This window comes from Odocoileus virginianus, chromosome 2, assembly GCF_023699985.2.
Source record: "Odocoileus virginianus isolate 20LAN1187 ecotype Illinois chromosome 2, Ovbor_1.2, whole genome shotgun sequence".
NCBI classification, from domain to species: Eukaryota; Metazoa; Chordata; class Mammalia; order Artiodactyla; family Cervidae; genus Odocoileus; species Odocoileus virginianus.
Genome location: NC_069675.1, coordinates 24120263 through 24136247, shown reverse-complemented (window position 1 = coordinate 24136247; position 15985 = coordinate 24120263). Strand labels below are relative to the sequence as shown.

Genomic DNA, 15985 nt, shown 5'->3' with positions numbered 1-15985 from the left:
AAGGCAGGGAAGCAGCAGACTCACATCTGCTCGGGGAGCAAATGGGGCATTAAGTTTTTCCTGTCCCTGCAGCTGTGTACACAGAGGGCAGAGCGGCCCCCCTGTGACACCGGCAGGGCCTATACCAGGGCAGACAGCAGAAACAGCGTCACAGACAGGTCTCCGGGGGTCTAGGCACAGGTGCTCACAGAAATGGCCGGGTTACCAGGGTGGTGGAGGCGGGGCTTCCACACAGACTCACCTGCAGACACAGCTCTCTTACTTCACCTTACAGGCCACACAGACTCCACCTGCTTAAAATTAACCTGGATGAGAGTCCTAGAAGGACCAACCTGGCCGCAGCAGCTGGTCTGGCTGTGAAGAAACAGGGCAGGACATGACGGCTGGTCACCATGATACACATGCTCAGCTCACGTTAATACCTGCTCTCGCTGGACTGCCTGGGACTAAGCAAAACCAAGAGAATGCCAGCCTCTTTCCAACAACAAAGCACGGATGATATAGAGAGTCCACAGGCTTCCCAAAGATGATTTGCTTGTCTTTTGTCAGAACCACAGGTAATTCTTACCTGGGAGGGATGAAGGTAGGAGGACAAATACAGGATGCAGGGGGTGAAGGACAAAATTTCCCCACTAAAAAAAATGGGGAATGAAGCCTACTGAGAAAAAGCCGAGGGACAGTGACAGCTGGGATGGGGGGAACATCCTGAACTACATCAACAATGGCACATTTCTTAAGAAAAATCCATTTAGAAACATGCCGTATCCCTCAAGTCCACACTGACACAGCCGACGACAGAGCGAAGCTGGCACATGCAGGGCGGCAGCGGCTCTGAGCCTGCAGCAGCCCCACTGCCCCGGAGCCATGGTGCCCGGGGTTCAGAGTGCCAGAGAAGGAGGTCTCGGAGTAGCTCCCCCAGCCCCTCAATTCCCCAGGCAGGTCCCGCTCTGGGGCAGCGAGGTCTCTAGAGGAAAGCAAGGGGACACTGATTCACAAGAGGAGACGCAGCTTTGGGGACGTGTGCTCCTGCAGTCTCTTCCCCGGCCTGATCAAGGCTCCATGGGGTGCACGCGGAGGTCTCCCCCGGGATACGCTGGGAATGGGGCTGCCTCCTTCCCGGGCATGGCTATGGACATCAGCAGGACGGTGTAGCAAGTCTTGGATTATAGGATTAAACAGCAATAGCTCAGTCTGACACGCAGCATGTGAGTTCTGGAAAAGGAAAGAAACAGGGTCGAAGTTAGACAGGTGCTGATGGCAGAGGCGAGGGGAGAGGAAGGATGGATCAGACCTCCCACCACCATCATCACAGCCTTCAAGGAAAGGAGGCTGGGCATTGATTCAAATAAAGCTTGCAATGTCGTTGAAGGGTGGACCAAAGGAAAGTTTAATTGAGGCCACGAAAATCTGTGAGTGACACGGAGGTATCTTGACAGCTGGAGTTTGGAAGGGCAGGTGCAGTGGTCACCAGCCAGGCAGGCAAGTGCTGACATGCATACTGGAGCAACATCGTGGAACCTCTCTGGCCAGATGCTAGGGAATGGGGAACGCAACAGGCCTCCAGGAGGCATGCCCTGATCTGAGGTGACCATAATTAATCATACGATGTAGGCACTCGGAAGCTAGGGACATATTTTTCCATAGGAGGGGAGTGACCCCAAACACCCACTGTGTCACAGTGTCCCTCCTTCCCAATGCCCCCACTTCCCTCTCAAAACTTCAACTCTCCTGTTCCAGAGCTGCGCATCTAGAGACTCTCAAGAGAAACAAGGGAATGAGAAGCGGAAGTGCCGGCCAACCACACTGTCACCATCTGGTGTCACACAGTAGCTTGTGAAAACTTTTGCCTGTTTACTAGGTAAGTGGCTAGGAGGGAACTGGGGGGTGTCTGCTGAGACAGGATCAGGGGCTCGGGCCAAGGCAGGGCCTGGATACTCTCTCCTGTCACACGCTCTGCGACCGGGAGAGGACACGGGGCTAGGGAACAGGGACGCTCACCTTCACAGCCTCCCGCCATCCTGAGGAAGGTCTGCAGGATAGAGCAGAGCTGCGCCTTCACTTCATGAGCCTTTCTAGAATAGGGGAGATATATGCACACAGCCTGGTATTTGAGAGGGCTCAGCAAGTATGTGTCCAACTAAAACCCAGCCAGTTCAGTTCAGGGCTGGCTAACCTGCTTTGTTCCATAGGTTATGGAACAAGCTTTCACCAGAACCTTGTGAGGGTAAGCAAGGTTAGGCACTTGCTCAAGGCCGCATGGCGAGGAAGTTGAGGAGTCAGGAGTTAAACTCAGATCTTCTTAATTCAGGTAGAGTTTTTCCTGCTACTCTAAGCTGCCCCATTCTCCATCCATCCCAGTGAGAGCACACTGCTCTCTGCAGTGTCTAAATTACAGGTTATGTGTGTGTCAGTATCTCCAGTATTTCTCAGAAGCCTCTCCTCTTGTGTGTGTGTGGGGAGAGGTGGGGGGGACCATGCTGCCATTCATTTATCCACCCACCTATGGAATTAAGCCATCTGCCCGAAGAGTCACTTGTAAATAGCTCCCAAGATATCTGGCCTGCCATGGTAAATTGTGCTTTCTTCTATTTGAGCTGGGCTTACCTGCTCCAGGTTTGAGAGCAACCCTCTCCTCCCACCAGCTCAGGATCTGACATCCAGGTTCACACCTGCTTTCTCCACACTGGCCATGGTTTTAAGCTGAGATATGTCACCTCTTGCATTCTGGGCTCAAGCATCCCAGTGCTTACCACCTGCGCTTGTAACACCAACATGTCTCCCTGCTCAAAGCTTCCTCAGCCCCACTGCATTTCCTTGTAGCAGGGAACCAGAGCCACGTGAAGGGTCCCAGATACACAGGGCCCCAGAAAGAGATCTACACCCATTCTCAGGTCTCCTTCCTAGATGATGTAGCCCAGATCATTTCTGTTTACACTTTATAAATAAATTCTCATATGCATCAATCTACATTTGCTACTTTTGTCTATAGTAACTCCGATTCATAAGCACTTATTATTTTTACAAAATTTTCCCTTTTGCTTTGACTTTTCATAAGTACTTAAAAGGGCTTCCCTGGTGACTCAAATGGTAAAGAATCTACCTGCAAAGCAGGAGATCCGGGTTCGATCCCTGGGTCAGGAAGATCTGCTGGAGAAGGGAATGGCAACCACTCCAGTATTCTTGCCTGGTAAATTCCCATGGACAGAGGAACCTAGTGGACTACAGTCCATAGGGTCGCAAAGAGTTAGAGCAATTAACACACACACACACACACACACACACACACACACACACACTTAAAGCCCCTGGACTTGGAGGTTCTTTACTCTAACCAACTGCTGCACTAGAAACAATTTTTTTTTTTAAGGTTTCCAGCTACCAGTATCTGAGTTAATTTCTTCCCCTTCTGAAACCCAGAGGAGAAACCACCATCAGGATTCTAGAGTCTGGAAAACAGATAAACAAGTGATAACAGCCCACGCATTCAAGAAAGCCAAACCTGAAGCTGGCAGTGTGAAAAGCTGCGAGTCCAGTGTGCACAAAATAGCTCAGGAATGGATACCAGACACTCGAGGGGGGCCGGGGAGGGGAGACTGCAGCAGAGATCAGTTGAAAGCTGTCTGAGGTTGCTGGACTCCTAGCAGCTCTTCTGACTCCACACCCCTCGGCAGCTCCCCACCTCCTACAAGCCTGGATAGTTATTCTCTAAAGAGGACCAAATAGGGGGCTGCGGGCCTAGGGAACACAAGGCACCAAGCAGGGCTGCCACTGCCCAGACTGAGGGATCACGTGAACGCAAATCCACTGAATGGTAAGACCTCCAGCCTTCTTCCCCTTGAGCTCCCAGAAAGCAGGTAGCCAAAACTTCATCCTCTGAAAAAGAGACTATGCTGTGGTCTGAATGTTTGTGTCCCCACAAAATCCATACGTTGAAGTCCTAATGCCCAGTGTGACAGCATTAGAATTCAGAACCTTTGGGAAGTACTTAGGTCATGAGGGCATAACCCTTATGAATGGGACTGCTGTGCTATGCTCAGTCATGTCCGGCTCTTTGCAACCCATGGACTGTAGCCCGCCAGGCTCCTCTGCTCATGGAACTTTCCAGGCAAGGATACTGTAATAGGGGGACTTCCCTGGCAGTCCAGTGGTTAAGACTTCGCCTTCCAATTCAGGGGGTGCAGGTTCGATCTCTGGTTAGGGAGCCAAGATTCCACATGCCTTGTAGCCAAAAAAACAAACAGAAGCAATATTGTAACAAATTCAATAAAGACTTAAAAAAAAGAATACTGTAATAGGGTGCCATTTCCTACTCAAGGGGATCTTCCCCACCCAGGGATAAAACCCCTGTCTGTGTCTCCTGCATTGGCAGATGAATTCTTTGCCACTAGCACCTCCTGGGAAGCTCATGAGTGGGATTAATGTTCTTATAAAAGAGACCCCACATGCTCCCTAGCTCCTTTCATCATGTGATGACACAGCAAGAAGACAGCAGTCTGCAACCCACAACAGGCCCTTCATCAGAAGCCAATTATGCTGGCACCCTGGTCATGGACTTCCCTGCCTTTAGAACTATAACAAATTTCTGTTGTTTACAGTACCCATCTGTAGTATTTTGCTACAGGAGCCTGAATGGACTAAGATAGATGGTAAGCATCTTCTCTGGGAAATCTGCCCAGCCCACAGAACAGACCTGAGGATACCGACCCTCAGGCCACTCAGCAAACAGCCTGGTCTGATCAGCTTTCTGCGAGGTGCACTGCAGGCTGAGGCACAGAGCTCCCATCTGACTTTAGCGTCCTACTCTTAAACACTATTACACAACCAAAGGTCACCAGGAGGAAACCTCCAACACAACCGTTAGAGACCAAAACAGAGAAAAACGCAAATTGGAAGAATGGATTCCTCATGAAGAAAACTTAAGAAACAGAATCCACTATCATTAATATCCTCAGACAGGTAAGGAAAGATACAGTGTCCACAAAACACAGACAGTGTGTTATTTCAAAGTAAGTGAGAGGGCCAGCAGCGTTGGCAGGGAGGCTGGAGAAGGACTGAAGAGCTCCGCTTCCTGTCGTCGCTGTTCAGTCCCAGTCGCGTCCAGCGCTCTGCAGCCCCTTAGACTGCAGCACGCCAGGCCTCCCTGTCCTTCACCATCTCCCGGAGCTTGCTCAAACTCATGTCCATTGAGTCAGTGATGCCATCCAACCATCTCATCCTCTGCTGTCCCCTTCTCCTCCTGCCCTCAATCTTTCCCAGCATCAGGGTCTTTTCCCATGAGTCGGTTCTTCATATCAAAGCAGTGTGGGCCAAAGTAGTGGAGCTTCAGCTTCAGCATCAGCCCTTTCAATGAATATTCAAGGTTGATTTCCTTTAGGATTGACTGGTTTGATCTCCTTGCTGTCTAAGACTCTCAAGAGTCATCTCCAGCACCACAGTTTAAAAGCTCAATTCTTCTGCCTCCTATAACGCGGGGCTAATTTAGCTTGGGTTAACCCTCCAGTCAAAAATAGTGATAAATTCTATATAAAATATAAAAGCAAGTGTTAGCAACCAAAATTAAGCATAAACTGGAAGAGAGATGACTTGAAGAAAGGCGAGACTAGGTGAGATTCTCTGTTAACAGTACCCCTGTGAGCAGTTCCATGCAGTACAAGAGGGATTTGGTTCCAGCAGAAAGCTGCAGTCTGACTGAGCTGAGGAATCAGGGACATATCAGAGCTCAAGGCTGCCAATACAGCTGGAAATTGAGGGAAGAGATCCTAAAAGGAAGGACACAGGTAAGGGGGAGTCCCCAGATTAACCTACACACTCCCCTCAAATCATTGGCCGATCTCAGAACTACTCACACACAAAATGAGACTCCAAGGAGCCCATTGGAAAACATCAGCTAAAAGGTTAAAAAAGGCTAAGCAACAACCTCAGCAGCTGTCCAGTGCTGGGAAGACAGAATTCGGAATTCAAATTCTACCAAGTTAGAAGAATGGGGCAAACGACTTGGTCTTTCCACTGAAATCTCATGGAACTAGGAGCAAAACTGAAATAGACAAGCCCTAATAAAGCCAGGTGGTGCTAGTGATAAAGAACCCTCCTACCAATGCAGGAGACTTAAGAGGTGATCATCAAATTTAATTGCTTGTTAGAACATATCTTAATATTCTACAGGAAAAAACAAAACAAAACATACTTTACTGAGGAAAATAACAGAATCTTGAGTCTCCACAACTTAACATCCACACTGACCAGTATTCATTAAAAACTGTTAGACCTGGGAAACAGGAAAATGCAACCCATAATCAAAAGAAAAAAACAGTCAGTAGAAGATAATTAATGGATGATTCAGATGTTAGAATTAGCAGATATGGACTTAAAATATTTACTATAAGTATGTTTTAAAAATACATTGGAAAAGATGGATGTGTGGGGACAATATGGTAGATTTTAGGAGAAATATCAAAGACCTAAATGGGAATTCTAAAACTGAAAAATACAAAATATGAAATGAATAATTCATTAGATGGATTAACAGAAGATTCGGTACTGCTGAAAAAATAATCAGTGAACTTGTAGATCTCCAAACACTATTCAAACTGACAAATAAAGAGTAAATATTGCATGACTCCATTTAATAAAATTATAGAAAATGTAACCTAATCTATGGTGTTAAAAAGCAGATCAGCAGCCGCCTGGGATGACGTGGGGGTGATAGGGAGGACAAGAGGGCCAATTATAAAGGAGTGCAAGAAAATTGTTGAGGGCGACAGGCAAGTTTATTATCTTGATTATGGTGATAGTTCCTGGTGTGTGTGTGTGTATGTTAAACTTACCAAGTTGAATATTTTAAATATGTATAATTTACTGAATGTCAATTATGCCTCAGTAAAGCTGTTTTTAAATTAAATGATAATGGAAAATAGCTTTATAGGGTATTTAAAATCTGTGCTAGAACAACCTGTGCTGACTTTAGAGATGCGATAGGAATCATTATCTTCTGAATTTTTAATTCATTTAAACTAAAAAGAGAAAAAGAAAACTGGTACATTCATTTTAATATCAGACAAAATAGAGGAATATTAACAGAAGTAAAAAGGATCATTTCCTAGTGATAAAAAGGTCCAAAAGACATAAAAAAGTCCAACGACATATATATCCAATAACAGAATTGCAAAATTACATGAAGTAAAAATTGGCAACTTTTAGGGAGAAATTAGACAAGCCTGGTTGGAATGTTAAGTAGGGTAAAGTAGTACTCTGCAGAAAGTAGAGTAAAAAAGACACAGGGGAAGAAAACTGGAGGAAAACAAGAAGAAAATTAGAAACCAATGTAGGAGGTCCAGCATCCAGTATCTTGATCCTTTTTTCTGCTGTCTGGTCCCAGATACCTTAAATGTAACCGCCCTGTTTCCCCAGGACTCACTCATGGCCTTGCTCAACAACTGCCCCCAAAGGGCTCCTGTAGGCACTCACTGAAGCTGCAATCGGACAATCATGGGAAGGGTCTTTGCACACATCTTCTTAGGGAGGCTCATCTAACAAAGCTGCCTCCAAGCTTGTTCCTCAGTTTTACATTAATGACTTTTCATATTCATGTATATGTGAATAGTTGCTGACAAAAATAAATATTTGGTTGAGGGAAGAAAATGCTACACATTATAACTCAGATGTTTTCTGAGCTTAGAGTGCTCAGTCATCTGGAAGGGAAAACAAGAAACACTGAAGGAAAATAATGAGCAAGGCTGGGAAGCTTAACAAGAACCCAGTGGGAGTCTCCCAATCAAGGAGGCTGTGACTAATCTTCTGGGGTCATTGCTCTGGGGGCTCTGCAGATTCAGAAGACTTCTCACCACTTCACCGGGATCTGAAGAGACTGGGCAGGGGGATGCCTAGATCGGTTGGCTTCTGGAGTTGGTCTTCACTTTCCTGGGGCATCAAGATCTAATGCTGATGTCCCGCTGGCTTTCTCAAAGCCAGCATCAAGGAACTGTGGACTGCTCCTCAGGTGAATGAGTCCACTCTCTGCTGAGGAAGATTCGCTTCTCAGGGATGCAGCTCCCTCCCTCTGCTGACTTCTTCCCTCTCCTTTCCCAAGCATCTACCATTACCCCTCAAAATCGGGACTCAGCTTTCCAGTCAGAGGTTGACTTCCTTTCTCAGAGGTTCCCCCTCTACGTCACTGAGGATGGGAGCTCATAGGGATAGGCTGGTTACAGAGGTTTCTTTGCACGACCCCTGAAGGTAAAGAGACTTACTGAGGGAGCCAGAGCTGGTTCTCACAGCCGTCGGCCTCTGAGTAACTACCAAGGACTTGGGTCACTCTTCTAAAATATCCATGTTGCAGGTGATGGTTTAGTTGCTAAGTCGTGTCTGATTCTTGTGACCCCATGGGCTGTAGCCTGCCAAGCTCCTCTGTCCATGAGATTCTCCAGGCAAGAATACTGCAGTGGGTTGCCATTTCCATCTCCAGGGGGTCTTCCCAACCCAAGAATCGAACCAGGGTCTCCTGCATTGCAGGCAGATTCTTTAGTGACTGAGCTACGAGCGAAGCCCTCCATATTGCTGAGAGAGTCTTAAACCTAGACCATTTATAGGCTCATGCACTAGCATTTTCCTCAGGGGCAGGATGCAGAGTATTCTCTGGGAGAAACTGTGATAATTTATTAGTAAACCCAGCAATGGACCCTGAGGTGGCCAGCTTGCCATCCTTCCAGAATATGCCAAAACACCAAGGTACTGATTCCTTACACCTAAGGTACCTGGGCCAGTCTTCCTCCAGAACCCCCACTCCTATGGATTCAGAGTGTGAGAGAACATCCGCTACCCTCAGATAATGCTTTAACCGTCCTGAAACTCTCCAGATACATTAGATAATCTTCTATAACTGCTTCACGTTCAATAAACTCTGGGGCCATAATAATCCATTATAAAAACTGAAGAAAAAAAGAAACTCGAGGGTACTTTAATATATTTAATCAGGTTTTAACATTATAGCTTGAGAACAGGAGATCAGAGGTGAGTCCAGGAGCACTCAATGTTCTTCCAAAAAAAAAAAAAAATGTTTTAGGAGATCCAAAAAAAATCATAGTCTTTTGAAATGACATAAAAATGTTTGACAGAAGGCAGCCCGGGCCTAAGCATGCCTAGGAGTGCCATCAGCTGCTCCTGGCAGTCTATTTTTATTGGGATTTGTGAAGACAGCAGATGCATTCCCAGAGCTCTCTCAGTGGTACAATGGCCTCACCTCCACCCATTTCCCAGGGTGGGAAGCAAACAGTTGGAGCTCTTGAATCACTGATTTCAGAAATAAGTCGCCAAAAGGACAGTCTTCACATACCAGATCATAGTATTATACTTAGAGGCATCCCCATCAGATACCCCCTTCATTGTATAAAGACACTGAGAAATGATATTAGTCAATGCAGAAAACAAATAAGAAAGATAACAATCTGCGGTATACTCACAAACCTCAGGGGAAATAAGCAGGAGAGCAGATTAAAAAGTTTATTGTACATCAGTTCATCAGTTCCCTTGGCTCACATGCCCTGACTCTGGCCCACTGAAAGCTCACCTCTCTTCTGAAACTGCTGCTTTGGTTTTCCTGACACAGAGTCCTGTTTCCGTAGCACCCCTGGGACAAAAGCCACGCCATCTCAGAAGAAGGGTGAGAGCACCTCCAGCTGATGCTCCCTTGGTCTGTATTACTACACAGCAGAAGCTGTTCTCAAAGATCCCCATGTGATAAAGATGCAGACACAGGAGGAAGGCCCGCTGTCCCTGTGCAGTGCAACGGGAGATCCGCTGATATACCAAAACACAAACATCTGACACTAGGTAGGGAGGTGATCCCGGGGCATCTCTTTAGGGGGTTAGGAAATACCTGTACAGTCCTTCTGGAGTCTTTTCTGACTCAGCCTTCACTCTGAAAAAGATTTCACTGTCTCAGGATGATGCTGTTCTATCCCCTTTGCTGTAGGGTCTCTAATCACAGGAGCCTTCAGGAAGCTAAATGAGCCCTCTTTATAAACTTAATTTTATCTTTAATACTTTTCTAAATCACTTAAACAAGGGTAGTTTTTCTTTATAAATACTGGCCCTGTCTATGTGCAAATATACACTGGAACATATCCATTTACCTTTAAGCAAATCCAAGAGTCATTGTTTTGAGAATCATACCTTTAGGTAAGAAATGAAGTTATAAGGAAAGCATTGACATTATTCATATACAATTCACATATGACTATAAAAACTTTGGTAACTTAACAGTCTTCAAAATAAAACAATAATAGTTCTTCTTCAAAGGAGGAGATGAAATCTTAATAATGTTATGTGTGCACGCTCAGTCATGTCCAACTCTTTTGCAACCCCATGGTCTGTAGCCCACCAGGCTCCCCTGTCCAGGGGATTTCTCAGGCAAGAATACTGGACAGGGTTGCTATTTCCTACTCCAGGGTAACAGTTAATGAACAATCACTACACGTCAGAGTCAATACTGGAAATATAATTGAAACATATTTCACCTTTAGGTGATTGTGGTTTTTCTCTATTTCTTTTTTCTCCCCTCTCTCTGACACTAATATAGCTTCTATCCCCTAAGTTCCAGAAAAAGGAGGGAGTATCATACAGGCAGAGGAGCTATGCAGAGGCAAGAGATGGAGTTGACGGCTTTGCTTATGGTTCACAGTTTAAGCAAAGAAAAATGCCCTCTATGTTCCTCTCTGTGTTTACAAATACAAAGCCAGCTCTGATACACAAAAACCCAGAAATGTCTCCCAGGTGCGTGCTGTACTCAACACACAGATCAGGGATCCCTTATTCACCAGTGGAAACAACCTTGGACTTGGAGTTTAAAATCTCATGTCTGCTAATTGCTAGCAGGGTGACTGTGGGCAAATCCCTTCACCTCTTTGAACTTGGGGTTTTTCATTATTAAAATGAGGGTTATAACATCTACCTCATAAAGTGTTTGGAAGATCAAGTGGTATAAAGTAAGTGAAAAATTTTAATCATTATAACAACTTGATTAAGGCAAATGAAATCTGTATTTGTATTACAGAAGAGAAGAAAAAAAATGGTTATGGAAACCAAATGATTTACCCAAAGTCACACAGGAAATTATCAGAGAAGTCAGCAATTCATCCCATCTCACGCCAAACAGTCAGATGTTCTTTTTTCCATGGCAGAGACAAATCCCATATCCCCTGCTGCCCTCCCTTTGGGGCTCCCAGACATGGTAAGTAATGCCTCTTCTCTCCCCACTGGTCTCAAGGCCTTCTGTTCTCACAGCCATTGCAGTTACCCAAGTCACCGAATGTGGGAGGCGTTTGGCTTGCTGGCAGTAAGACTGTCAAGTCTAAGTCAGACACGGAGGCAGGGTTTGAAAAGCACTCTGATTGCATGTGGCCACCACTGGAACTACAGTCTGACGACAAAGACTAAAATAAATGGACATTGATATGGATCTGGGTAGGTCTGTACTGACTCCAAAATATGAGGCTTTTTATCTGTGCAGGTTGTGTTTTCACCCTTAGAATCTAAGTTCCCTTAGGACAGTCACAGAGGTCTGTGGGTGGCTGGGTACCATGGGTTAAAAAGATACAGAATGCTGACTCCCAGGCCCTAGTCACACCAGGGCCTTTAAAGGGCCAAGGCCAGGTGAAAGACAGTGACTTTCAGAAGATAAGAAGAAGCTGCCCAGTCTTTTTTTTTTTTAATGTCAGGTAAAAAACCATCATGAGTTTGAGCAAGCTCCGGGAGCTGGTGACGAACAGGAAAGCCTGGTGTGTTGCAGTCCATGGGGTCGCAAAAGTTGGACACGACTCAGCGACTGAACTGAAAAAAACCATCTACCAGCAGGAATTCAGAGGCTCTTTTCCCACCACGAAGAACCTCCAACTGAAGGTGGAGGCTGAGCAAAGGGAGCAAGAAGCAGAAGGAAGCAGCAGACAGCTGAGACCTGGCTGGATATTCCAGTACAATCAGGTTTCACTTCCAGCTGGATGAGTTCTGTCCACCAACATCCTGTCCGGTGAGATCATCTGTCTGACATGCTGATAATTACATAGCAGTGCTAATTGATTTTATTATTGAATCACACAGAGTAAGACTCTTCCATGAATTTGTGCCTATCAATTCCAGTGTATAATGGTATTAATTCTCCCATGAAAATTCACTATTAGCCTAAGATTTTTTTCTAGTACTTTGAGTTGACCTTGGAAACTCAGGTGAGTCAGTGTCTTATATCCTAAGGAAGTAAGAAATAGACCCATTATCCCAAGGAAAAGGTCCACTGGGAATACAAAAATGGGGACATTTTCTAAAGTATGTGCTTCTGTGACCCTCTTGCCTCTCAGCTGCACATCTATCTACTTAAACTCAGCTTTGTCCTGCTGGGTGCAGTTGGGACTCTGAAAACGCTTTTCTCCTGTGCCATTCAGATCCCTGTTACACCAGTAGGTGATGTGGGGTGGGCTAGAGGGTACCTGCAAGGCTGGGCAAGAGACTTGCTTCTCCTTGTTCCTGTCAGCTGCAGTGGGTTTCAGTTCTCAGTTTCACTTCACACTCCCAGAAGCAGCCTCATCACACTTGCTGAGAGATGCTGGCACAGACAGAGCAGTGCTCTTTCCTCAAGGGTCTGAATCCCAGCTCTTTGGGCTTCTAGCTGTGATGACCCCCATTTCTCCATGTTGTTCCCCCAGCTCTAGTGATGGCGGTTGTTTCTTCTCCCCACCCCACTGTCCAACAGTGTTCCCTGTTTACCCATTCTGTCCTTCAACATCTATCACATTGATTTCTCATATTAAATGAGCTGTTAAAATAACTTATGTAGTTTCTACTTTGCTAATACAGCACATTTGAGAGCCACAACTTCATTTATAACAGTGGGTAAAAGAGCAGACTGAAATCAGTCACAGCTGAATAGGAACCCCAGCCCATTTATGCAACTTTGGTAACTTTGGAAAATTTAATTCACCTCTCCAGGTCTCATTTTTCTCAATCACTTTCATTTATTCAACTAACATTTATTGATCACCTGCTAAGTTCCAGGCACTATGCCAGGCAGCAGAGATACCATGGTATGCAAAACAGTCAAGTCCCCTGACCTGGAACCTTCTGTCAACTGAATCAGATGAGATAATGCAGGAAAGGCACAGGTAATCAGCCTTCCTCTCTGCACCACGACAGGGAAGCAGAGACAAATGGGTCTTGAGAAAAGTGCAATGGCTACGGTTCCTCTGAAACTGAGACAAGTGTCTTTTCCTTAACAAGGTTGAAGGTCTTGGACAACATAAACACGGGGATTCATCGGGCGCTCTTGTCTGTGCCTCCTGTTCAGAGCAGAGAATAAATGCCCTCACAACAGTATCCATCCACTGGGAAGACCCAGAGGGATCGGGTGGAGAGGGAGGTGGGAGGGGGGACCGGGATGGGGAATACATGTAAATCCATGGCTAATTCATTTCAATGTATGACAAAAACTACTATAATGATGTAAAGTAATTAGCCTCCAACAAATAAAAAAAAGAAGAAAAAAAAAAAAAGAAAGGAAAAGGGAAAAAAAAAAAAAAAAAAACACAGTATCCATCCAGAAGGAAATGGGACAAATAACCCTAAACAGATAGCATTACACAGTGGCACTTTCTAGAAATTCCAAAGAGACAGGTCCTGTGATACAAGGGAAGAACAAAAGGAGCTACAATGCAGGGGTAGGACTGGGGCCCAGAATGACCATCACCATGGGGTGTGAGTGGAGAAAGACACTAAAAAGCCACCCTTCCAACATCAGTCACAACAAGACTCTTTTTACCATACAGAATATATAACTATAAAACAAATAAGAACTTACTTTCTGCAGTAGGACTATATACCTAGACTGCCCAGGGAGGTGATAAGATGGAAAAGAAAGATTGATTCCATTTAAGGTTGAATCTAAGGGTCCCATGCTGCAGGCAAGGAAAAGCTGGAACGCAATCCCGTCTCCACATTTTGACACAATCCTTCCTTGAACCTCTGCTGACTAGACATCAGGCATATTGAGGCAAGGATGGCTGATATTCCCATTAACAAGGAAGTATTTCTGCAAGACTATCACGTAGCTAAATTCTCCAAAGCCATATCTGCTGCACATTGATACCCTATAAATGCAAACTAAACTCTTCACCCTCAATTTTTTATTCATCTTGACATCACTATGACCATCAAAATCATACAGAAGTAAAACCACCATGGGAAATTATTACTAGAAGGTCTCCTCCACATCCTTGCTCTAGGGCCTCATTATAAATAACTTACTGCCACTGAAGGAATTTAGAGTCCCACAAGGCATGAAAAGCCTGGAGTTTTATTCATAAATAAATGCCAACATTTAAACAATCAAGACAGCTTCAAACTCTAGGACTATTGAAATGAACAGTATGTACTGCCCAGATGATTTATAACGCTTGTGTTTATAGTCCGAATGGGAAGATAATTCAATTCCACCTGAAGAGTCATTATATGGCCAAGCCCAGGAGAAGTACTTTGGATAAGAGATGATATTTCTCAGTTTTCCCATTTCAAACAAATTATTATTTCTGTATTTAGGACATCACCCAGGTAATTCTTTTCATGACTTATAGTACTCTTGAGCAATTAAGAAAATTTATAAGGTGAATGAAGTCAGGGACAAATGCCAAATTCAAAATGATCCACAGAACACCAAAGAACCCCCCAGAGAGCACTGCTGTCTCAGACACGAGGCAAAAATAATCCCTTCTGCTCAAGAAAACAGAGGTGAGCAGTGAGTGTGCATCACAGCGAGAGCATTATTATCCAGCAGAGGCAACCTGCTAAATACAGACTTCATTTCCAAACCAGCCTCCTAACAGGAAATGGGAGCAAAAAGCTCCCTTCTGAGAAGATGGAGAAATAGCAGTTGGCAAAATGTCTTCACTGTGGTACACGCAGCCTTCCCTTATATCCCCCTTTCTGCACAGTCCAATCAGAAGGAAGAAGAACCTGCCTGTTACACACTCCTACACATGGCAGACGACACTCCAGAGCAGTCAAGGGCAGAGGCGCCCTGGCCTATGGGATCAGCCCCCAGAATTCCTGGGCTTACATACCATCCAGGCCATTGTGATGACTGTAGTTTCTTTTCCCCAAAATGCTCAGAGACGTGTGATTCGGGGTGGCTAGCATCCGCTTGGTGGTTGGGGTTTGCAGGCTTGGTGTAGATCGAATTACATTAGGTTTCTTCGAAGGATGGATCTCTGACAGGGGGAAGAAAGGTTTCTCAACTCAGAACATGGTATTAAAAATCTGTGTGCACTTACCACCGGCTAACAGGCACACATCTATTTCTTAATGAGCTGAGAGCCGGTTCCTTACGAAGCAGCCGGTTTTCCCAAGGACTTGCATAATGAATCAACTTCAAGTGCTGTTACCAAGGCTTTGTTTATCAAAAGGGAGCTGGTTCTGCCCCTGCGAGCTGAAGCCCTGAGCTTCATGTTGTGAGTACAAGAAGGGAAAAAAGCCACTTCAGGAGGTCACTTAAACACAAGATTTACTAAGGGAATAAGGCATCTGACTTTTGAAGGAATTAGAAATTCAAAGACTATCTGGAGAGGCAGCCTCAAAAAAAACTACCTCTGTACTCCATCACGCCAGGGACAAGGCACGCAGCACATCTGGTGTGTGGCAGCTTTCTGAGAAAACAGGATTCCTCCTCTGGCCCTGCACCCAGAATACGGGACCAGCCAGGGTCAGTCACTTCCGGCCAAAACAGATACAGATGAAATCTGACACCCAACTCCCAATACTGGTGTTAAGAAGCAGCAGAAGAAAAGCTTTGACTATCACAAAACTGTAAGGTGTGTGTGCTACACGTGTGTTTAAGTGCAGTATGTTGCTGTCAGTCACACAGCCCTGCACTACTTAATACTTTTTGGATCAAGTAGATGGACATAAATTGCAACACTGCAGAAACTGGATTTTAGGACCTCCGTCTATTACT

At 45.2% G+C, this 15985-nt stretch overlaps 1 protein-coding gene across 10 annotated transcripts in view; it reads right to left on the bottom strand.

The window, feature by feature from the left end:
- Nucleotides 1-525: 525 nt before the first annotated feature.
- MTA3 (metastasis associated 1 family member 3) overlaps nucleotides 526-15985 on the bottom strand; it is a 210639-nt gene continuing 195179 nt past the window's right edge. For 7 of the 10 annotated variants that reach the window (XM_070477493.1, XM_070477458.1, XM_070477469.1 and 4 more), the window contains 2 exons: nucleotides 15096-15242; nucleotides 526-1212 (listed from right to left, as the gene is read on the bottom strand). In XM_070477493.1, the coding sequence (XP_070333594.1) occupies nucleotides 1187-1212; nucleotides 15096-15242 (173 nt within the window). In that variant the 3' untranslated portion in view covers nucleotides 526-1186. Of the gene's footprint in view, nucleotides 1213-1998; nucleotides 2073-5146; nucleotides 13320-15095; nucleotides 15243-15985 lie in introns of those variants that run through there. The other 3 variants (XR_011491552.1, XM_070477463.1, XM_070477507.1) reach the window with 3 other exon arrangements.